We start from the raw sequence: 23,176 nt of genomic DNA on the forward strand, positions 1-23,176 counted from the left end.
CCTCCTCCGTTTTGCGGCGCGCAGGCGCACTTTCTCCCTTGAACTGCGACAGGAGAGCGGCGTCTCGAGCCCGCTCACCTCCCTCCTACCCCGATACGGGAAGCCCAGCGCTCCGTTGGCTCTGGCGGGGAAGCTGCCGGGGTGGAAGGCGTTCGCGGCGGTGGGCTTACGCTGGCGGTGTCCCTGTGGGAGACGGTCCTCTTGCACCCCAGAATCCACGCGGGTAACTTCGTGTTAGCTTCCCTTATTCTAGGTCTCAGTTCAGGGACGAAGAAAATCCGTGTTAGCCCAATCCAAGGTACCTGTGTTTCGGTGATGCTCTGAATTTCCTGTAGAAGGCTGAAGTGCATCATGGTTTCTGCAGGCTAACACATTTTCGGCGTAGATGGAAAAGCTGCTTGTGCGGGGATCGTAATGAGTGAGGTGTGCAAAAGTTGGTGTGTGAGGACTGATGGAAGCACTATGTTCCATCAGTATTTCCTCATGCATTAAGATTTATTCCAACTCCCTACTTTGGGACTGAAAAGTGTTGCAGGTAAAGCCTTCAGTGCTAGTATTGATATACAACTGCTCTGGCCCATAGATGTGGCAAGAATGCACTTCCTCTGAGTCCCAGGGTCGACTCTTATTTCTGGCAGCAAAGCAAGCCCTTTGCAGCTGCTGCTTTTTGTTTGATGGACAGAACCAGACTGTTCTTTTAGTCAGGATGTCCTTCTGTGTGTTGCTAAGCTCTTGAAAGATCTGGGACACAAGCCTGTAGGATGCATACAAACTTTGCATAGGTGAATGCCTATGGAAACATAGAAATAATGGCTATGAATTATTTAAATTTCATAGAAGGTAAAACCAGATGATTTGTCATCCAAATCACACTAAGTAAATTTTATTCGCACCCAAACAGATTATCTCTGTGCTCTCTTCAACTAAAATTAATTGGCAATAACTGTGAACAGGTGTCGGAAGAAAAAAAGCTTCCTCTGGAAAAAAGAAAAGTGACTCTTGTTACTTTTTTATTTGTTAAACTCCTTTCACAACCCATCTAAAAATGGTAACTTTTGTAACAAGATGTAGCTTCAAAAATACAGATACAAGGTATATTCTCAGCAGGTGGCAGCAGCTGGCCAACTTTATTAAGGTTTGGAAAGGATTGGCCAGCTTAGTCCTTGGATGGGAGACTTCCACAGAATACTAAAGCAATTGGCTAGTCTGGGAAGTTATAAAACATCACTGACGAAGGCAATAGCAAGCTATTTTGCATAGTTCACCTAAGAAAACAGTGTAGACACAACTATGAAGAGGACTTCACCTTTTTTAAATCCACCTTGGTGGTGAATTGGTCAATTCCAGTTAGCTTCCAAATCTCATTCAGTTTTTGCTCCATAATTGGTTCAGTTTCTCTTAAATTAACTGCACCTTATTCATGGAGCTGTTTCAGAGAAGTTGGCAATTGCCCCAGGCCCCACATTTGAACAACTCTTTATCCATCAGTATCTGCAGAGGAAGTCAAAGCAGGCAACATGGTGGCTGGAGTAGCACAACCAAACTCTTCCTTTTGCATATGAGTCAAAAAGGGTGGGACTTCAGTCCCTATTGCTGCAACTAGCATTTTTCCTGTTTTGACACACACACACCCCCTTGTGGAGGCTGTTGCCTTATCTAAAGTATGTCAGTAATTTATCACATGGAATGATGCTTTTATAAGGCTCTTATTTTAGTATTTGGGTTTCCTCATATTTCTATTTACTGGGCCATCTGTCAGGAAATCACTGTGAAAGACAATTGTTTCAGCCATTATTACTACATCAGCTATAAATGCTAGCTTTCTAGGAAAAGGGATAATAATGTAATTACCTAGAACAGTGTTTCTTAAACTTTTTTCTTGCAGGACCCCTTCCCACTTTATGGAAGACCCCAGAAGAGCTTTTGTTTGTATGGTTTATATTTATTGATATTTACTGTATTAAAAATTCAAATTGACACATTTGCTGCTGCTACCGCTTCTCATGATTCTTTGATGGGATTTTAATATTGTATTACTTTTCAACATAGGCTGGCAAATAATTTTGATTTTGCAGGCCCCTGAGAGGGTCTTGGGGGACCCCCAGGGGTTCTTGGACCACATTTTAAGAAACACCGACCTACAACAAATTTATATGTGTCTATTGCTAACTGCACTTGTGGAACTGATAAGAAACAGCTAATGGCAAACTCCTAACCTAGACACTGAGTCCTGTAGGGAGTTTTCTTTGATAACAGCTTGGCAGGAGCCTCATAGGAAGTTTCCCTGTTAATAGCTCAAACCGGGAGTTCCATGGGCATAGCCCTCTGAAGTATGTTTGTGGTTAAACACCCTAAAGGTGTTTCTGTGATTATTTCTGTGCACAGCCTGAAAGGAATTTTTTGTAGATAATCCTTACTAAAAGATATGTGTGTGTGTATGTGTGTGTGTATACACATACACATACACACATACATACATATACAGGCTCACATTCACACTGAAAAAGAGGCCTAACAGTGAGAATGTAACATTCGTATCTTCTTCTTCATAGCTGTGCTCTTACCAGGTAAGACTGTGCATATTTTTGTTGTGGATTCAATTAGAGTAGAATGAGTTTAAACATTAAAGCTGAAGTATATAAGACTTAGAATTTAGAAACTGGTATGGAGTATCAAAACTTACTAATTGCTCTTTTAAGTATTATTATACTTCCTTTATTTTGCTATTGATCTCTATTGTCAAATTTTCATTAAAGAAGAAATGTTATTTCTGCTTTCAAATAATAGTTTATAATAATAATAATTTATTAAACTTATATGCCATCTGACTCTCAATGACTCTGAATATTGTCTCATGACTTTTCTAAATATGGGCATTAACTATTTCGTACACTAAAGCAAGTAGAAATAAACCTGTCAGACCCATAGTCAAGCTTCTAATATGAAGTAATTGTTTGCTGTAAGATGTTACTAGGAGATGCCCTGATCCTCAGAGATCACTTCAGGTGGGTTTTGAGAAGAGGTTATTGTTGAGCCTGTAACCTGACATACCGATTTCAAAAGCAATGATCATTCTTATTGCTTAACCTGTAGATTTAATATACAAATGGCCCATTGAGTCACTGCATTCTACTAGTTTGGCTGTGGGTAAACCGACTTTTTATCCACAATGAACTTGGAGTGTTTATTGGGTAGCAAATAAATAGGTGGTAACTGCCAATTTCCAACAAGTGTGTGCTCCTATTATCAAGTTCTTACTTTCTCTTACTCCACATTAGTGGGTTTGATGCAGAAAAGGTGAAACAGTTTTCTCCAACTTATTAGCACCATTATGTGTCACCCACTGGCTGAGCTAAAGTTTTCGATAAAGATTGATAACATTTTTCTTTTCAAAATCTGACAAAGTTGATGTTCAGAAATTATTAGCAATAGTAAAGATCACCAGTGTTTCCCTCTGGTATAAATAGTAATATCATTATGCACTTATTTATTTATCATATTTATATAGCCACCCATCTTACAATCAAGTGACTCTGGGTGGCGTACAACAAAGTTAAAAACAAAATATACAAATTAATATTAATATTAAAAACTTTAAAATTATAAAAGGCACAAAACTAAAAACAATAAAAAGAGATTAGGCAAAAGAGGAAGTGTTAATTACATAGGAGCCATCTCAATATTTCGCCAGTCCCCTGGGGTCCCCAGGCCTGCTGACACAACCAAGTTTTAAGGGACCTCCGGAAAGCTAAAAGGGATGAGTTCAGCCTCACTTCAAGGGGAAAGATGTTCCATAAAGCAGGGGCCACAGCAGAAAAGGTCCACCACCTAGGACTCGCCAAATGAATCTCCCTATTGGACAGGACCCACAGCATACCCTGTCTGCTGGATCTGGTGGGATGGGCAGAACTAATCAGAGAGAGGTGGTCCCTAAAATAACCTGGCCCCTTGCCATGTAGGGCTTTAAAGGTCAAAAACAGCATCTTGAATTGGACCCAGAAACAGACTGGTAACCAATGCAGCTTGCAGAGCAGAGAGGTAACACATGGTCTTCTGGAATATTTTTAACTGCCCACACTGCTGTGTTCTGCACCAGCTAAAGCTTCCGGGTGTTCTTCAAGGGTAGCCCCATGTAGAGCACATTATAGTAGTCTAACCAGGAGGTGACTAGGGCATGAGTGACTGTGAGTACAGCCTCTCGATTTAGGAACGGGTGCAACTGATGCACAACACGAAGTTGACCATAGGCCCTCCTAGCCAGCCTCTGCTCCTTGAGCAGGAGTTGTGAGTCTAGGAGAACTCCCAGATTGTGCATGGGGTATGTTTGGGGGAGTGCAATCCCACCTACTATTAAAGATGGCATAGTCCTAGAACCAGCAGCCCCAAAACCCAAAGCCACTCAGTCTTGCCAGAGCTCAGTTGAAGCCTGTTGTTCCCCAACCAGACCCTCACAGCCTCCAGGCACCAGGATAAGATGCCCACAGCATCACTTAGTTGGCCAGGGGCAGAGATGTATAATTGGGTGTCATCAGCATACTGATGATACCTTACCCCATGGTGACAGATAAGTACACTCAGCAGCCTCATGTAGATGTTAAATAGGAGTGGAGACAGCACCGACTCCTGCAGCACCCCACACAGTAGGGGCCAAGGGTGGGATCTCTCCCTCCCAATCACCACTGGCTGGAATCAACCCCTAAGAAAGGAGGCGAATCAGCACAACATTGTGCTGCCAACCCCCAATCCTCTGAGTCAATCCAGAAGGATACCATATTGATAGTATTGAAAGCTGCCGAGAGGTTAAGTAGGATGAAGATGGATGCACAACCCCCATCCTGGCCATGCCAAAGATCATCCAAAAGCATGACCAATGCTGTTTCTGTCCCATACCCAGGTCTGAATCCCAACTAAAAAAGGATCTAGACAATCTGCTTCACCCAGGGTCCTCTGAAGCTGTTGCACAGCCACCTTCTCAATCACCTTCCCCAAAAAGGGGAGGTTTGATACTGGATGAAAATTGTCCAATATAGTGGGGTCCAGTGATGGCTACTTGAGGAAGGGGCAAACCAAAGTCTCTTTAAGAGGTAATGGAACAACCCCCTCACTCAAAGAAGAATTTACCACCACTAGAACCTACTCACATGTCACCCCCCCCGGTCACCTTAACCAGCCAGTAGGGCCATGGGTTTAAAGAGCACATGGCTGAGTTCACAGTCCTAAGGACTCTGTCCACTTCCTCAGGCCCAACAGGATCAAACTGTTCCCAGATAACTGGGCAAGACTCCTCCCCAGGCACCAGATCTGCAACAAGGCTAGCATCCAACTGTGAGCAAATTCGAGCGAATGTGAGAAAATACTTCTGCGTGCCCCTACAGTGGGTTCTCCAAGCCCCCCTACCCAAGAGGGCAAATGTCACCTGGAACAGGGTCACAGGGCAGCTATCCACAGACAAAATAAGGGTGGAGAAGTACTGATGCTTTGCCACCCTTACCGCTGCAAGGTAGGCCTTAATAGCAGCTCTAACCTGTGTCTGGTTGAGTTTGTCCCCTGTAGAAAGCCAGTGACATTCTAGGTGTCTCTTCTCTCGTTTCCTCTTCCTTAGCTCCTCCATAAACCACAGGGAGTGCTGGGTTCCATGAGAGGGGAGAGGTCACATAGGTGCGATCTGATCCAAGACCTCAGCTACCCCCTTATTCCAAGCGGTGACTAAGGCTTCAAACGGACCATGCAGCAGAAGAGCAGGAATAGCCCCCAGCTGCCTCTGAAACCCCTCTAGGTCCATCAGTTGCCGAGGCTGGACCGCTGTAATGGGTCCAGCCTCCCTGCACTGGATGGTGGCACCAGAGAATCCCATGGTAATCAGGGTGTGTCTGATTACCATACAAGGGGGACACCAAAAGCTCCCCCAATTTCAGATCACATAGCCATTACTCCGACAGGAACACCGGATCTGATGTGTGACTACTGTCCCGTGTCAGGCTCTGGATGACCTGGGATAGGCCCGTAGCTGTCATGAACTCCTGAGCCGCCTCAGATCCCACTCCCAGAGAAAACAGATTGAAGTCCCTCAAAACCATAAGTCTAGGGAAGTCCACTGCTAGCTCAGAGATGGAGTTAAGGAGCTCAGGCAGGGAGGTTGCTATGCATCAGGGAGACTGGTATAACATCAACAATCCCAACTGATCCCTACAGCCCAACTTGAATAGGGTCTCACATCTGGTGACCTGTGGTACAGCACCCCTGAAGCCATAAGCAATTCCTGGATGACAATCACCATACCTCCACCCCTACCCCAGGGTCTCAGCTGATGCCACACCCGAAACCCTGCTGGGTATAACTCAGAAAAGGCCCAGCCAAGTCTTGGTAATACATGCCAGGTCAGCCCTCATCAATGATTAAATCAGAGATGAGGGAGGCCTTATTACCAGCTGACCTGGCATTTAAAAGCAGCAGCCAGAAACGGGGGCCTCTGAAGGTCTGCTGGTTGGGTACAGGGTCTGAGACCAAGGAGCTGGAACACAGAGCCAGTAGGAAATGCTGGTCCCGCATTCCCTGAGAGCAGCCCACTCCTTGTCTCCCATCATGTCACCCCATGCCCATCACCACCTTTATATTTTGACCCACTCACATCCTCCCAAAAGCTGCACCATCCCCCAGTCCAGCTGCCCCAAGTCCCATGGCCAGGGACCTCCCATAAAACTCAGTCACATCCATCCCAAGGAGGGGGAGGCACTTCATCTTCATTGGCTCTCAGCACCATCAGGGTACCCAGCATCTCCTCCCTCAGTCCACCCACAAACACACATACAGACAACCCCAAACACAAACACTCCAAGTAACCCTCCCCTGCCACTCTCCCCTGCTGTTTAGGGTTCCCTTCCATTCACCCAGCCCACCAATCTCCTTCTCTAGCTCTCACCCAGAGGGGAAATCAGTACACAGTGGGATTTGAACACAGTTCAAAACATCTAGGCGAGGGATGGAATAATGCTTAAATGGACATCTGCTCCCTCTCTGGAACTAACCAAAGGAAAGGCCAAAATGGACACCGGTGGGGGGGAGGGTCCCCAGTAGCCTGCCATGCTACTGCTACCCCCTCCCCCACCATCTAGCCACCTCCAAAACCTCCAAGGTTCCAAAGTCCAGGTAGGCTTCTCTGATGAAAGGCTGCCAAAAATGTGGATCCCCACATTTTTTTGCAGCAACCGTCAGGCTCATGCAGCCAGAGGTAGAGCAAAGGGTCACAAACACAAGCTTGTCCTCCAGTCCGCCCCTCCAGCCAACACCAGGCTTATTGGTGCAATAAGCACAACAGGTTGCGACAAGCACGCCTGGTGCCAGGCTCACAGAGGCGGCCAACTCCTCCAACATCCAAGTCTCAAATGGCACCAGGTCTATAGGCATGGTAAATGCCATGGGTGAACATGGCTGGTGTGGCCAGCAACAAATGTAGCTGGAAAGAAATGGAGCTAGTCCTTTGGCTCTTTCGGCCCTTCTAGTTTCCAGGATTATAGGAGAGGGCAGGTTCATCCCCGGTCTGCTCCTCCACACCCGAACAGGACTGGTGCCAGGTCAATAGGCGTAGCCAACAGCAAAAAAATGCAGCAGGCCAGCCAATGGCAAAAAACAGCCCGTCCTCCAGCTCCCCTGGCACCTCTGGCTTCCCCAGTGCTTCCAGCCTCCAAAACAAGTCAGGACAAGCCTCCAAGCTGCAGCACAAGCAAGATAGTCCATCCTCCAAGCCTTCAATACTTAACTAAGTATTTAAACTCACCTTTAAAAGGGCCAATTGTTCTTGATGACAGGTGCATCTCCAATTAGAATTCATATTTTGGAGTACAATCAGCTACTCTTTTGAGATTGGACCTTCATTTAATTTAGATGCCCAAAATATACTTCATCCTGAACTTTTTACCTTCTTGTTGCTTTGCTTTGCCTGGTACTGGTATGTAACTCTGACTGACAGAAACTGTAGAATTATTGCTACCATATCTTCTGTAACTGAAAACAGCTGTATTCACAAAATCTAGTAGACATTTAGTACTGTTACATTTACATTAGCAATCTGTTATCTTCAAATTTGAATGTTCACCTTGATTACATGAAATAGCTGCCTTATTAGAGAAATGAACTGGGTTAGAGTTGCTGTTGTTTTGTTGACATTCTTTGACCTTCTTGTATTGCCTGTTAACCAATCATATTGAAATGCTACATCTCAGGAAGTAAGAAGAGATAAGAGCTGGAGACTGGAAAGTGTCAACAAGATGCTAATGGGACAATAATTTAATGCTGAGTGGCATAGACTTTCACAAATCATTGCCTTATGCCATGCATCTAGTGTCAAGAAGATGCAGCACTAGCTCTGCCAGTCATGATGAACCTGAAATTGAAAGTCACCCCAGAAAATCCAGTCTTAAGTACTGAGTGTTCCAATCCAGCATGCCAGAGAACCAAGAGCAGAAATAGACCAAGCTGGTGAGAATCAGGGAACTGAGAATCTTTGAAGCAACTGGGGCTTGGAGAAAATAAAAGATTTATGTTTTACTTGCTTGGTAGAAGGATTGTACTAATGATTTTGCTGACTTGTGTCTGGCCTTTCATTGGATTGTAGCTTTTTTCCTTGACTTTCCAGGCAGCCCTGAGTTTCCTTTGGCATCTCTGCACCTTCCAGCCAAGGCCACAAGTCATCATCTGAAGCATGGATTGGCTATCCAGCTCTTACACCTACATCTTAAGTATAGCATTTCTGTTTCTTGTAAGCCTTATGCTTTTTATGTAGTCTCTGCAAAAATGTTATGAAACTTAATTTTATTAAGTTAAAGATATTTAAATGTGTTAACCCTGGATTTTTTTTTTCTATGAAGAGTTGTTTACTGCTACAGTATTTGAAAATGAATGCCTTCATGAATGAATGTGTTGGGAAAGAGTGAATCAGAAGGATTTATGAGCTAGAGACAACAAATGAGCTGTAGATCCTGGGAATCAAAATATTTAGGAGATTAATTGGGTATAATAGATGAATTTGGGCAGAGTGGAATATTTGTTCTGCGCTCATGCATTTATGGCAATTCTTATATATCAACTAGTAGCTTGACTGCTGATGGTTCTATAGTATAATACTCTGAGGACACGAGTTGTCTAAAGGCCTGAGCAACAACGAGAATGGTGCACCTTATTGGACTGGATAACCTTAAGCCAATTTAGGACCTCTGTTCTCAGTGGGCCCACCAATCACAGAAGACAACAGAGTGCATTTCAGCAGCAATTGCATAGGTTTATAGATTTAAAATTTCAAACAATTGCTCCTTTAATACACTCTTCAATTCCAGCACATAATTTCTGGAGATATCCATAGTTGTTTATGCTGCTTTCTTAGTAGGATGAACAGGAAGGTATCTTTGTCTTAATTGGGGCTATTAGGAATGCATCCTATTGTCCTTCCATTCCAAGGAAGCTGTCTGCTCAAACCAGCTTAGGTTAGTACAGGAGAAGGTCAACTCAGAATGAGAAATGGAACAGAATTATTTAATCTGAATCACAATCTTCTTCAATTCATGCCCCTGTCCTCATTTTCTTACTCTTATAAGTGCTTGGGTGACCATAATTTGCCGCTGGAGGGAAGATCCATAAGACTGCTCCTGCCCTTGGATCATTACACTGCAAAACAGGGACAGGTAAGCTACCAGTGATATCTGAGGAGAATTGCAATAGACCATCTGGCACAAAGCACATCTTCTCCAATCCAAACCATTTTATTATGCCCAATATCTAATTGGATCCTAACATCCAGAGCTTCTGCCTCATGCACCATTATGTGGACTTTCCTCATGATCCATTATGCACTATTACATTTACTCTCATGATCACAAGCATCAGTCACACCAGCAACACATAACTCATGATAGTTACTTTTGTTCTGTGACAATTGTTCAGTTACAGGATACATACCTAAACAAAAAACAGATTTATAATTTTGAATTTCCTGTCTAATAGCTCCTACTCAAAGAGGTTTAAAATGGTAGATTCTATAAGGTGCTTTACTGGTATAAAGTAAATGATCCAGTGAGGGTCCCATCCATCAGAATGAAAGCTGATGGGAAGATGTTACAAGCTAGGATATCATTGGAAAGAAAGTTGAATGAGCTGAGTGAAGAACTGAATTAATTAGCCCCTTTCCTGCCCCTTATACTAATCAGCTGCACAATGTGTTGGGCTCTGAACAGCAATTTCCAGTTAATCCAAACCTAGACCTTACTACAATTTTACTCCCTGTTTGGAAGGGAAATGTTGAAACAAATTGTTTTCTTCTGATATTTGGAATGTCATCTTCAGATAACAATATTCTATAATATCCTCATCAGAATGAGTGTTTTAGCTTTCGATCACTGGATTGAATTTCTTATGTCCACCCAACCATTCTGTGCCCATCTTTGATACAAGGGCGTTGATTTAGAATGGAATATCTTCCTGTTCATTCCAGCATAATTCCTCTCATTAGTGATGTTTGCAAACAAATGGATCATTTTAGCATGACTCATTAAGCTGATTATTAATCATGTAGTAAATGCTCATTGTTTATATTCGCAAATTAGTTTCTGCTCAAACATGGGCAGTCTCTCAGGTTTGGTCAGGCTCCATATTTTCTCTGACGATTGTCCAGGTACTGTCCAACATTCCTCTGTAAAGTAGAAACTTTTCTTTAGTGTAAAGAAAATACTGGAAGTACCTTGATGAAACGATTTATCTAGAACTTACACAAGCTAGACTAAGTGTCCTACTTTTATTCTCTGCATCTTTTGGAAAAGCTGGACAAGATTAAACCCAAAGGCAATACTGGAAAAAAAAAATTAAGTGGTCTTACTTTAAAAAAAAGAGAGAGAGAAATTAGGCTTAATGTAAAAGAACATATATGTGTATTAGACTGTAAAACACAGAAAAGAGGACTATTGCAGCAGCAGCAGTATATTTTGCAAGTGAAACCAACCAATATGTCTTTAATAAAAATTCTTAACATACTTGTGTAAATTGCAAGGTCAGTATAGATAGCTTTTGGAAAGGATTACATACTTACCTTATGCATTGTCTTCAGATTGAGAAAAAAATTATTCAGATCTTCTGCAGGATTCAGAAAGTGGTGTAAGGGGCCTGAGAGGAACCCTTTGCTCCTGGTCTTCTACTGCTCTGCCCATTAAGCAATATTCATCTCCACTGCAGATATGTTTAAATTGAAATGGCATTCAATTCCGCAGGGAAGGTTTCAAAATACTTATTGGGTACTGAAAGGAGTGAGGTCTGGAAAGCTGAACAGAGGAGCAAAGGAAAGGGGACAAGGAAAATGTCTGGAATAGAAGGTAGAGATGAAGGTTGGAAGGAAGAAAGAAGCAAGTTTCAGGTGAAAATATATATTGTGTTTAGAAAACACAATAAGCATGTTTAAAGTCCTGTGTCTGATGGGTGGGGAACGTAAGATGGCCTTGCATCCACATTTGTTAACTGGGATTTGAATATGATGAGAACACAGTAAACACTGAAGGTGTGAGGACAGCCTAGATGTCAAGTTCTTTTCATCACAGCACAATAGCCAATTCACACATTCAAAGGAAAGCTTCAGCATGAATGTTCATACTGACCCATAACAGATTTATCAAAACCAGGCTTAGCTTTGTTTTTAAAGAAATTCCCTGAAGTGATAAGACACAATGATCTATGACTCATCTAGTGTTCACTTATAAAAGCAGTTTTTAATGGCCTAATTATTTTAACAGTTTTCATATGAATAAAAGAAGTTAACCTATGAACTCAGAATATCTCTCCTGTTGACAGAATAAGGACAGTTAAATGAAGGATTTCTAAAAAATTCTTCAGCAGTTATGTTAATTTCTGTCTTTAATTCAAAAACGTTTTACTATGATTGCCCTGTTCTAAAGTAGAATAACATAATTGTTCAACAATTTTAAAAATTATTGGCTGGGTTCATAAACTGCATAATGTGGTATGGTTTGGGCTTAGCCTCTGTGTGAACTGGCCATTGTAGCTTGTACGTTATTGAACAGAATGTTGTGAGAACTTCAGCACTTTTTTCTTCAATAAACCCATAGCTTAAGCAAGCTATATTTTAATGAGATGTGTGAACCAAGCCACTAACTATAGGGAGAATCCCAGGTTTAGCTTTTTACTAATAAAAAGAGCATGATAATAATCAAGAGACAGATTATATCTCTAACTAAGATTCTAGACCAACCTTGGCTGTTTCTCAACCTTGGCTGCTTGAAGATGTGTGGACTTCAACTCCCAGAATTCCTCAGCCAGCTGTGTGTATAGATTCCACATGTTTTCAGTTTCTGCTTCTATGTAAAAAGGGTAATTCATAAGCCATATCATAAAATACATTACATTGGTGGGTAGCTTATGGAAAAAAGGAAATTATGATGTAACCTTAAAGAGAGAGGGTAAATATAAATGCATTTATAACCACTATCAAAAAAGATTAGAAGCTGCTTCTTTATAATCTTTTCTTTTCCTATTTTCTTTCTTATTCATTATTCTTCCTTATTTTCTTTGTTTCTTTTCTAATATTTGTGTTGGTTTTATCTTGTTAAATTTTTTTCAGTAAAAATTATATTAAAAATAATGAAATATATTACATTGGTTAATTTTTCCCTAATACAGATGAACAGAATAAATTTCTCTGTGAAAATTCATATATTTGGTAATTTTATCGATTTCAGAACATAGATCACTTATTTTCCCCATTAATTTAGGCAGGTTGTTCTGATTCCTGGGCTGAAGGCTGTTAATTTTGCTTTCTATTTTATTTTTTTCAACCTCAACATTATAAAAGCATTAACTAAGGTAGCTATCACAATGTATTACTGAACAAATTGTTTCAGTTTTAAAAGTTTCCTTAAATTAAGTTTGTCTCAAAATTTTATCATTATACTTTCCTTATACTGTACTTGAGCTCACTTGGATTATAATGGCCATCACTCACAAACTGACTGGGAATATTAAATATTGTAGTCTAAAATATCTAAAGCACCAAAAATACATATGGACTCTTTGCTTAGCATCCATCAGATCACTGTCCCTGATTGTGGGATTAATACATATTAGATGTATTAGACATATTATAGGGTTTGATTTCTGTCTTCTGCAATGGGCAGATCTTCTGCACATATATGACTTCTTTCTTGTATGCAATAAAGAAATTTATCTAGCCATATTATGTCTGTGAAACTTCTGCGTTATCTGAATACAAGGTTGAGAATCTGAAGTGTCAAGGTTTGTTGCAATGCCTGGTACAAAGTTTGACAATAGCAGCCATTTTGTAAATGGGTAAGCCGCCATGCCAGAAAGGTGTAGAAAAGCTTACAGTATACAGTAAAATTTGAAATCTTTCTATGGACCAAAAAGGATGGGGATTTACTTCCAAAGGCTTTTAACTACCTTATAAAATAACCCTCTAACTACCTAGGAAGGAGCTGTAAAAGGAAACAATATAAGACCATGTTCTGTACAGAACCACTTAACTACTCTGTAATTCATCTTGTCCCAAAATTGTTGACTTCACAAAACAAACTTAGAAATCATCAGTGTGTCAGAATTTGGACTATGATAATCCCCATCTCTGTTCAAGAAGCTGCATTTGTACTTCACATATTAAATCCAACCCAGAAAACTGTTACTTAAAATTAAGTAATCACTCCTTTTTGTAATATTGTTATGAACTCTGGTCTCTCAGCTGTCCATATCTTTGTTGATACAATGACCAGTGGTTAAATTATTAAACCATCTTTTGTCTGTAATCTCCACTATGATAAACTTACTTTTTTCTCAGAGTTCATGCACAAAATAATAATCCCAAAATGTCCCAGTACAGAAAAGCTTGCATTATTGGAGGCTAACACTTCAGAGCTACAGGAGAAGTAGGTAGTGCTGGAAAGTCCATGTGCCCTGGGTGTCTATGTATGCTCCAGCTATAGCCACATTCATTTATGGTTTGACAAATGTGCACCAAACCATAGCTCCTGTATGTTGTATTTTTTTAAAAAATCAATGGGTAATCATATCCACCAAGCCCTTGGAGCAGCAGAGATGGGGAATGGCCTATCTTCCACTTTTTTCTTTAGCTCTGCTTGTTCTGTAGCAAATTTCACCTGCTAATCCTAGCAGCCCAAGCCGGTCACTTCCAGCCACTTTAAAAGTATTTCACAATACTGATAGAAAACTCCTTAGTTTGGTTTTCCCTGCTTATGTAGAGAGTGTGCACTTTCTCCTAACAGCAACCCACAATGGTACTATCACAAGTTTTTAAACACCTTCTGTACAAAACACCCAATGTGAAAGCAGTCAGGTGGGAAGCACGGGTTTTAAGGAAAAATACTATCAAGAGGACAGAGCATCTACTGTGTGTTTTGTGATAAGATATAATACAGATGTAGATCCAGACAGGGTCAAAAACACTGGCTCTTGAGTCTTTAAGTAAGATATAAGTGCACAATGTATTGTTGCGCCACAAAACGGGTCTGAGCTTGGTGTCAAAGCCAAAAGACATCCAAACACGAGGTGCAGAATAAAGGGTTGCTTTTATTAAGGTACCAGAACAAAAGGACTCCAGCCTGTAAGGTGGCCAGAGCCCTGAACACAGTTTGGTTACAATTTTTATACTTCCCCAATTCCCTCCCCAGTTCCTCATTGGTCAGGTACTATGGAGTTTACAACCTATCAGATACGCCAAATACAATTCCCGGATGTCCCGCCTTAGTTTACATCTCCCACTACTCTACTCCAAAGCCCCCTTGCCCCTATTTACAATTATCCATATTTGGGACTTCTACTTACATGTCATCTTGAAAGCTCCTGTGTTCCTGTAGTTTCTTAAATAGCTACAGTCTACGGTTAAACTGGCTGTACCCTGTCGCAACTATCTACATTCTTCCCCCTTTATATGGGTGCAAGCTGCTTTAAGCCTATAGCTAAATTCCACACATCCTGTTTTCCAGGTTGTGGGCCCTCTTGCAAGCGTTTCAGCATGTTACCCCCCCCCCCCCATCCTTACCAGCTGTCCCAACGGTGGGTGATTGGGCTCATACCTCCTCTTCAAAATGGCGTTGGTATGGCCTCAATTCCACATATGAACCTGCATGGAGATTACCCCCCTCGATCCTGACCCTTCATTCCCCCTTTGGACCTAGGGGGGTTATACTCCCCGTAGGTCCACCCAGTCATAATATTATCAGTTCCTTTCCTAGCCCCATTCCCTTTATCGACTTAGCCACCAATTGCTTTACCAGGAGAATCATGCAAGGGAGGAACACCAGGCCCGCTATTCCACACAACAGCAGGAAGAGCATTTGTTTCACCCATGCTATTCCTGGGAGCCACAAGAACCATTGATCTGAGTCAGTCACCCTTTGTCTTATTTGGGATGCCTTTTCTTGAAGCTCTCTGGCTGCTTCCCGAACCAACCCTGATTTATTCATATAAAAATAACACTCTTCTCCCAGGAACAGACACAATCCCCCCTTTTTGGCTGTTAGTAGGTCTAGCCCCCTCCTGTTCTTGGGCACCACCACTGCGAGAGAGTCCAACTGATCCTGGATTTCCACCAGGCTATCAGCTATTTTCTCCAGGCTCTCTTGAAACTCCTGTGAGAAAAATGAATCTTTGGGTGAAAAAGACAAGTTTTTAGAGGCCTCAGATGAATGGGATCGCCTTAATAAGATTGAAACATAAAGGCACGTGGAAGCATCCTTGAAGCTGATGTGAACCAGGCCGGTTGTAAACTCCTTATCACAAACATTCCCATAGCAACCTGGGCATCTGCCCTGAGGGAGGATGCTTCTTCCTGGCATTTGGCACCTTGAACTAATTTGTGTCTTCTTCTCTGTGACACTATTGTTTTACTAACAGTTAACAGATAACAGAGGGGCAGAGAGTAACTTGAGAACTATTGCCTGTTTAAGTATGCCTGCATCATCATATGAATATGTATGCGTATACGTTCTTTTTCCCTTCCCCTTCTTGTAGAACTGTATAAATATCAGAACATCCATTTTGCCTGTAGGGGAGTGCCTCCCACTAACTTCTGGTGGGGTCCCCCTCCAGTATGTACTGCTCAATAAACACTGCAGTGAAGCCTTGATTATTCTGCATTTGTGTCCTGTGTTTTGATCCCACAGAAACTGGTGTCAGAAGTGGGATTCACAGTTTTCGAGCTGCGACAGGAGACGACAGCAGGGCGCCCTTCAGGGTGAGTGTTGTTGTGAGCCTGATCCCATGTCCCTTTCTCGCTGCCAGATAAGGGCACCGTTTAGGTGTGTGTGTAAGGCAACTGTCTGTGTCTAAAAGTCTATTTTGGCTAGGGAGGTTTGTCAGGAAATTCGGGCCATGCCAAATCCTTAGCCGCTCCTGGCTTCCTGCGAGCTTAATTGCGATGACCGGGAGTGTCCAGAAAGCAAGGGAGAATTTGGTCTTGGCAGAGTGAGTGTATTCCTTTTGTGTCGAGCAGAGGCTGACCCCGAGACTCTCCTCAAACTCCCTTTCCCTATTGTTTCTCTTTGAATGAAGTTGCTTTAAGCTGCTGATAGGTAAGGAGGGAAGTGTTAACGGTGTCCAGGCAGGCTGTGAGAGGTTTTTGAGTGAAAGTGTTAAGGATCACATAAAAGCTGATCCTCCCCGGTTGTAACAGCCCGCACACGTGAATCAAAGGACCAGAATAATCAACGCAGGAAGGGAAAAGAGGAACCTCCACATCCCGGACGCGGGCAGAGATTGAAAATTAAAGATAAGTAAATTTAAAGTTTAAAAAGGGTCTCTGGGAGGAAAGGGAAGGAAAAAAGAAAAAAATGGGTAATTTGCATACTAAGCATGCTTTGAAGGAAGCTCCAAAGGAGCTCCCGTTAGATTTATGCAGCAAAAGTTTGGTTTAGAAGTAATTAAATATATGTAACAATGGCATAATGGTACTAAGAGTTACAGCTGTGCTCAGTGGCCACTTTGGGAAATTGGGAGAAAAACAGACTTTTTGAGTCTCCCACCCAAAGACAAAAACAATCAAAGCTATTTGCTATTTGGAATACAGAAATTGATAGGTGAAAAGCAGAAAGCAGAGCCAGCAGCTGGAAAAATATCTTTCAAAAGCTGCAGTCAGACACACAAGCAGACGGAGAGGAAAAAGTTAACAGGGAAAATGAAGAAGCTGCTAGCAAACCATCAACAGAGACGGAAAGATTTCAATCTTTAGCACAACTTTATCCCCATTTGTCAAAATTAATTGAGGAGAGAGAGTTAACTTTACTACAATGGGAAGACCCTCTCCTGGAAAACATGCTAACCGCCCCTCCTCTTAATCAACAAAAGGGAAACTTTGCAAGACAGGCAATTTGCTCAACCAGCGGTTGAAGCAAGGGTAGGGGAAAGAGCTGCTACAGCCCCCTTTCCCCACCTGGACCAGCAGATTCCACCATTAGCAGCCCCGTGGCAAGTCACACTAGATCTCACACTCAATTATATCCTATGAAATTGTATACCAAGTGACATAAGTGACATAAGGGAAGTCACAGAAGTACATGTTCCTTGGAATCCCCTAGAATCCAACTGGCCAACAGAAGCTCCAAAACTTGCTAATGGAGCAGAGAATTTTCAGCAATCATTTGCAAATGCACATTCCTTTGCTGTTGCTATTTCAGTTATTTATCCAACAGTAATGGATTGGACTAAAATCACTGATGTAAAACAAAAAACAGATGAAAGCCCTGGTAATTTTTATGAGAGACTGATAGCTGACTTTAAGATATATGGGGGAACTCAGGACCCTGAAACAGAAATGCTGAATGCTGTTTGTCAGCACTTTGTCAATCAGCTAGACCCATGGCTAGGAAACAGATTCTAAGAATCCATCTCTGAGGATGGGAAAGTGGATCTCTCAGTGAGATCAGGGATGAAGCCACCCATCACTGTCGTCGGCAAATACTTCTGGAGAAAAAGGAAAAGCATAAAGTCAGAATAGCTGCCTTGCAATTACATATGGGTCAAGGGCCCACCAGAAATCCTCAAGATAAATATGTCTATGACAGGAGAAGAGGATCTGGATGGAGAGGAAGCATGAGGCGAGGAAGAGGAAGTTTTCAAAATAACGGAAGGAATTCAGGATGTTTCCTTCCACACAAGGCTACTAGCGAAAGGAGTGTCCCCAGAATCAAGCTCCTGCGGGACTCACTGTTCCTGTTCCTGCTGAGGATTTATTCGATTAGGAGTGCCCCGGGAGGGCAATCGTGGCTCCTCTTCGAGTCACAACCACTGGTCATGGGGAAGTGAATATTAAATTGGGGTCTCAGAATATTAAGGCATTGGTGGATACTGGAGCAGACTTGTTGGTGATAAGAGCCCAGGATGCTAAGGGAATACTGTACTCCAGCACACAAAAAGAGGAGTTGTAGCCACAGGAATTTCTGGCATTCCTGTTAAACATGTTTGGTCGGAGCCAGCTTTATTTTCACTGGGCCCATTGACTGCTGAACATGCTTTTCTTATTGGCACTGATGGATCCCCAAACCTATTGGGAAGGGACCTCTTGTGTAAATGGAAGTGCCAGGTTGCTTGTCATCCTAATGGTAAATTGGAATTGTTAATTCCAGAGGAGGATGATGTTAATGTACAAGAGGTTCGTGAAGCAGTGTTTCAGCTTTTATCTGCTAAAGTTGTCACACCGCCCCGCCTTCGTATCTACTAGCAGCGCAAAGGGGGGTGTGGGCAACCGCAGAAGGGAATTGTGGTTTAATAAAAAGGGCCAGTCTGTTTAAACTGGAGCTCCTTCCAGGGAAATCTGGGCCATGTCTGCCCCAATATCCACTAAAGCCAGAAGCAGAGCAGGGCATAGCGCCTGTGATTGATTCATTGCTCAGGCAACAGGTACTTAAAGAGACCTCCAGCTCATGTAATGTGCCGATATTTCCTGTAAAGAAACCAGGAAGTGATCCCCCCACGTTTTAACTCAGCAACATGGGGACTCAAAAAGACCAGTAGCTTATTTGTCTTACAAGTTGGATCCAGTAGCCCAAGCATATCCACCTTGTCTACGATTCATGAGGTACAGGCCCTTTTAAACCATGGGCATCTGCTACCTGTTTCAGCATCCCGCCTCACATCATATGGCATGCAACTTTTGCAGAATCCAAGTGTAACAGTTTCTAAAGCTCCTCTCCAGAATCCAGCAGACTTTGAAATTTACTGTGATGGTACTAGTTTCATCACAGAGGGGGGAGAGCGCAAGGCAGGCTATGCAGTCACCACAGAACATTCCGTTATAGAAGCCGACAGCATTGACTCCCTGTTTCAGCTCAAGTAGCAGAACTAGTAGCCTTACATCAAGCCTTGTCTTATGTAAGGACACAATCAGCTAACATTTATACTGATTCAAGATATGCATGGGGAATAGCTCAAGATTACAGTCAACTGTGGAAAAATGGGGGATTCCTGACAAGCATTGGACAGAGATTAAATATGGCCCATTAATTCGTGCTATTTTAGATTCATCCAGAACCCGAAAGCTTTAGCAATAGTCAAGGTTAAAACACATTCAAGAGTTAAAGGCAATGAATTGGCTGATGGGACAGCAAAGCAAGCCGCTCTCAAACCACAGCCAGAGCAGAAATTTTTGTTACCCTGCACTGTACCTGCAGATGCAGCTTGGGTGCAGGAATATGCCACTAACCAAGAGAAAAAGAAATGGAAACAGAACCAAGCAGCAAAGGAGGAAGAAGGAGTCTGGAAATTAAAAGGGAAAGTAATAATTCCCAGGATGGCAGTTAAGCACATTTTAAAGTTGCTACATGATCAAGGCCATGAAGGAGCAGAAGCGTTAGCTCAGAGATTTAAGCAACATTGGGGAGGTGAAGGGATTAATGCAGAAGCACAGAAGATAGTTGGCAACTGTGCAGTTTGCCTGGCCCATTCTAAGGGGAGAGGACTGAGGCCACGTCCTTCCCAACTGCCTAGAGGGCAGTATCCTTTCCAGATGATACAGATTGACTTTGCTGACATGCCTCCATGTAAACAGAAGAAGCACCTATTGATTGTAATATGCACCTTCAGTAACTATGTAGAAACAATTGGTTGGGGATGGGTAGATGTACTCCCCATGGCACTGTTGGCCATCAAAAGCTCATTTCTAAAGGAACTGAAACTGTTTCCCTATGAAATTGTATGTGGGCGACCAATGCCTCTGGGCCTTGGCTCGATCCCCATTCCAGAAGGCGTTCACCCTAACCTATGGTCAAATTACTTACATGCTATACAATCTTTTCAACAGGAGCAGCGCCAAACCCAAGAGCGAGTCAGACAACATCGTAATCAGAGTGGGCTACCTGAAACTGAACCATTTCACCAGTTGCAAGCAGGAGACTGGGTGTATTGCAAAGTACATCAAAGGAAAGACTGTCTCTCTCCAAGATGGAAAGGCCTGTACCAAGTGCTGTTAGTAGCTCACAGCAGTGCAAAGTCTGACCTCATGGGTTCACTTAAGTCATCTCAGGCGTGCTTCAGCTCCAGCCCCAGCCCCAGAAGCAAGCAATACCAAGGACTATGTTCAAAGCTCCTGGGAAACAAACAGATTAAAAGAAGAAAGAAGAAGGGTGAAGTTTTGACTACGAAACCCCAAAGAGCTCTGAAGATAAGTTTTAAAATGGACTCTTGTTGCTAATTTAATATTAATACTTGGGCTCCTGCAGTCATTTAAATTGTTTACTGTTTACTGTGTTTCTCTTTCTTTACTTTCTGCCTCACAGCAAAACTATGGCTCTGTTTACTTTTATGTTTATTATAGCCTATCTGCAAATGCCAGGATATAAGATGCAATACCCACTAGATTGGTTGCCTGCTATCAATTCCTATCTGACTTTGGTTTATTCAATAATCCCACCTGGTGAACCCTTCTGTGCTCTCAAGGGAACCAACTGGGATTCTGTGTTTAAAACAGAAGGAGTGTTTAAAACTTTTGTAGGAGTACCTGACCTGTTTCTAAATGTGCTCCATACCATTGCTGCATCACTCCCTACATATAACCCACTTACCCTTGATTACATAGGGAAAACTCTCCTGTACTATCAGTCCACAACCACCAAACACCAGTGGACCAACCAAGCATTATACAGGGTAAAAACCAAGGGCAATTTGCCAGGGACCAACTCTGTGTGGGTAGTTGGCTATGAAGACAAAAAAGACATGCCTTTCCCTACCAGCTCTTGGAAAATGCTCAGGGGTAATACACCTCACCTCTGTAAGAGTTTCTTGCTACTTATCAAAGGGCTGGTATCTATTGTGTGGAAACTATGCCTTTTTATACTTCCCAGCACAATCCTCGGGAAGCACCTGCGCAGTTGGGCATTTAACTTCATTTCATGCAGTACCACTTGTTCAAAATTACACTCATCATAAGCCCAGGCGATCGCACAGATATCAAATAGAGGGCCCCCTACTTGACAGTACCTGTGATGACCACATAGGGCTGTTGAATACCAAAGATGTTTATGGGCTTGCTGTATCAATAATTGGAACACCAGGTCTAGCAACCCGTGCTTACCTGGATCTCAGAAAATTGGCCTGTTTAGTTATAAAAAGCATCAACAAGTCAAGTGCTATAGCTCTCCTAAATGAAGAGCAGGAACAATTAAGAACAGCAATCTTAAAAAATAGATTGGCCATTGACTTTGGGCTATTCAAAATGGCCTATGGGTGCGAGGAATTTCCAAGTGCTTTAACCTGACAGACAATTCCTTGCATGTGAAAGCCACTGTGCAAAATTTAAAGGATCTGGCAAAACATATCACTGAACAAGCCCCCAGTAATCTGTAGAATTGGCTTACCTCTTGGTTGCCTGGAACTGGGTGGCTGAGAAATGTACCATTCAGATGCCTAGCTCTTCTGGCCCTAGTAATCCTATTATTGTGTACTGGACAATGTTTAATGGGTTTTTAACAATTGCCTCCAGAAGACTGTAAGGCTCAATCCAGTTCTCCAGTCTGACCTGGAGTTTGACCTTTCTGAAGGTCAAAAGGGGGGAGAAGACTATAAGAAAAATGAATCTTTGGGTGAAAAAGATGAGTTTTTAGAGGCCTCAGATGAATGGGATCGCCTTAATAAGATTGAAACATAAAGGCACGTGGAAGCATCCTTGAAGCTGATGTGAACCAGGCCGGATGTAAACTCCTTATCACAAACATTCCCATAGCAACCTGGGCATCTGCCCTGAGGGAGGATGCTTCTTCCTGGCATTTGGCACCTTGAACTAATTTGTGTCTTCTTCTCTGTGACACTATTGTTTTACTAACAGTTAACAGATAACAGAGGGGCAGAGAGTAACTTGAGAACTATTGCCTGTTTAAGTATGCCTGCATCATCATATGAATATGTATGCGTATACGTTCTTTTTCCCTTCCCCTTCTTGTAGAACTGTATAAATATTAGAACATCCATTTTGCCTGTAGGGGAGTGCCTCCCACTAACTTCTGGTGGGGTCCCCCTCCAGAACGTACTGCTCAATAAACACTGCAGGGAAGCCTTGATTATTCTGCATTTATGTCCTGTGTTTTGATCCCACACTCCTATAACAGCTCCTGGAACTTAATTGTGGAGTGGGGTATTTCTCCTATTCTGGTTCCCACCCCAGCTCCAATTCCGAGTGCCACCAGCAAAGGAATTAGTACGGGCACCCTCTTTTGTACATGTCCCAGGAGAGGAACAGGTAGTGGTTCTCCCTCTGGGATGAGCCCTATCCGGGGCACGAGATGGACCAATGTGCAGGTTCCTGTCCAATTGGATGGTAAGCATAGGTAAGCATTTCCCCCACACAGAAAGAAGACCCCTCCTTTTTCCAGGCAGACCTCCATATCCATGGAGAAGGCATGTTTCAGGCCCTATTCACCAGACCAGGCACTTAACATCCCAGCCAGGAACATTCCGGTCAAGGGCTGGAGCGGTGGTCTCCCCTGCACCCGCGCTATCTCCACAACTATAGGGATCTCTATGTCCAAGAAGTAACTTGAGCTTTCGTTTCCTCTAGGGAGTGGGACACAATCTGCTCCCACCTTTTGATTGGACTTTAGCCAAGGAGGAAACCGGGGTCCTGTCACTGTGGGTTTTCCTGCATAGGTTCCCTTTACCACCCTTTCAGCACCCT

The 23,176-nt window shown here is 42.7% G+C and overlaps 1 protein-coding gene across 6 annotated transcripts; it reads left to right on the forward strand.

The window, feature by feature from the left end:
- The first annotated feature begins 17 nt into the window (after positions 1 to 17).
- On the forward strand, positions 18 to 22,555 carry LOC148213801 (uncharacterized). Of its 6 annotated transcripts, none has more exons than XM_088130458.1 (5): positions 18 to 223; positions 8,633 to 8,755; positions 9,588 to 9,674; positions 16,182 to 16,252; positions 16,691 to 20,303. In XM_088130458.1, the coding sequence occupies exons 2-5, from the start codon at positions 8,699 to 8,701 to the stop codon at positions 16,701 to 16,703; spliced, it is 228 nt and encodes a 75-aa protein (XP_087986584.1). In that variant the 5' UTR covers positions 18 to 223; positions 8,633 to 8,698; the 3' UTR covers positions 16,704 to 20,303. The 6 variants fall into 6 exon arrangements, 4 of the variants coding, with proteins under 4 accessions (XP_087986584.1, XP_087986582.1, XP_087986583.1 ...); XR_015793891.1 differs by lacking the exon at positions 16,691 to 20,303 and adding an exon at positions 20,312 to 22,555 and having other exon boundaries at positions 29 to 298; positions 8,633 to 8,735; XM_088130456.1 differs by lacking the exon at positions 16,691 to 20,303 and adding an exon at positions 20,312 to 22,555 and having other exon boundaries at positions 31 to 423.
- The last annotated feature ends 621 nt before the right edge of the window (positions 22,556 to 23,176 follow it).

Source organism: Python bivittatus, unplaced genomic scaffold (assembly GCF_059951505.1).
Source record: "Python bivittatus isolate LINGU-HERP-01145 unplaced genomic scaffold, Pbiv_v1 ctg000850_np1212, whole genome shotgun sequence".
In the NCBI taxonomy this organism is placed as follows: domain Eukaryota; kingdom Metazoa; phylum Chordata; class Lepidosauria; order Squamata; family Pythonidae; genus Python; species Python bivittatus.

What these genes read in the sequence shown, in the direction of transcription:
- LOC148213801 (XM_088130456.1), top strand. Translation starts at nt 8,699, where the DNA reads ATGGATTGGCTATCCAGCTCTTACACCTACATCTTAAGTATAGCATTT. An exon ending in ACACTGCAAAACAGGGACAG is followed by an intron (nt 9,675 to 16,181) that starts GTAAGCTACCAG and finishes TTGATCCCACAG; the next exon opens with AAACTGGTGTCAGAAGTGGG. An exon ending in ACAGCAGGGCGCCCTTCAGG is followed by an intron (nt 16,253 to 20,311) that starts GTGAGTGTTGTT and finishes TCTTTTCAACAG; the next exon opens with GAGCAGCGCCAAACCCAAGA.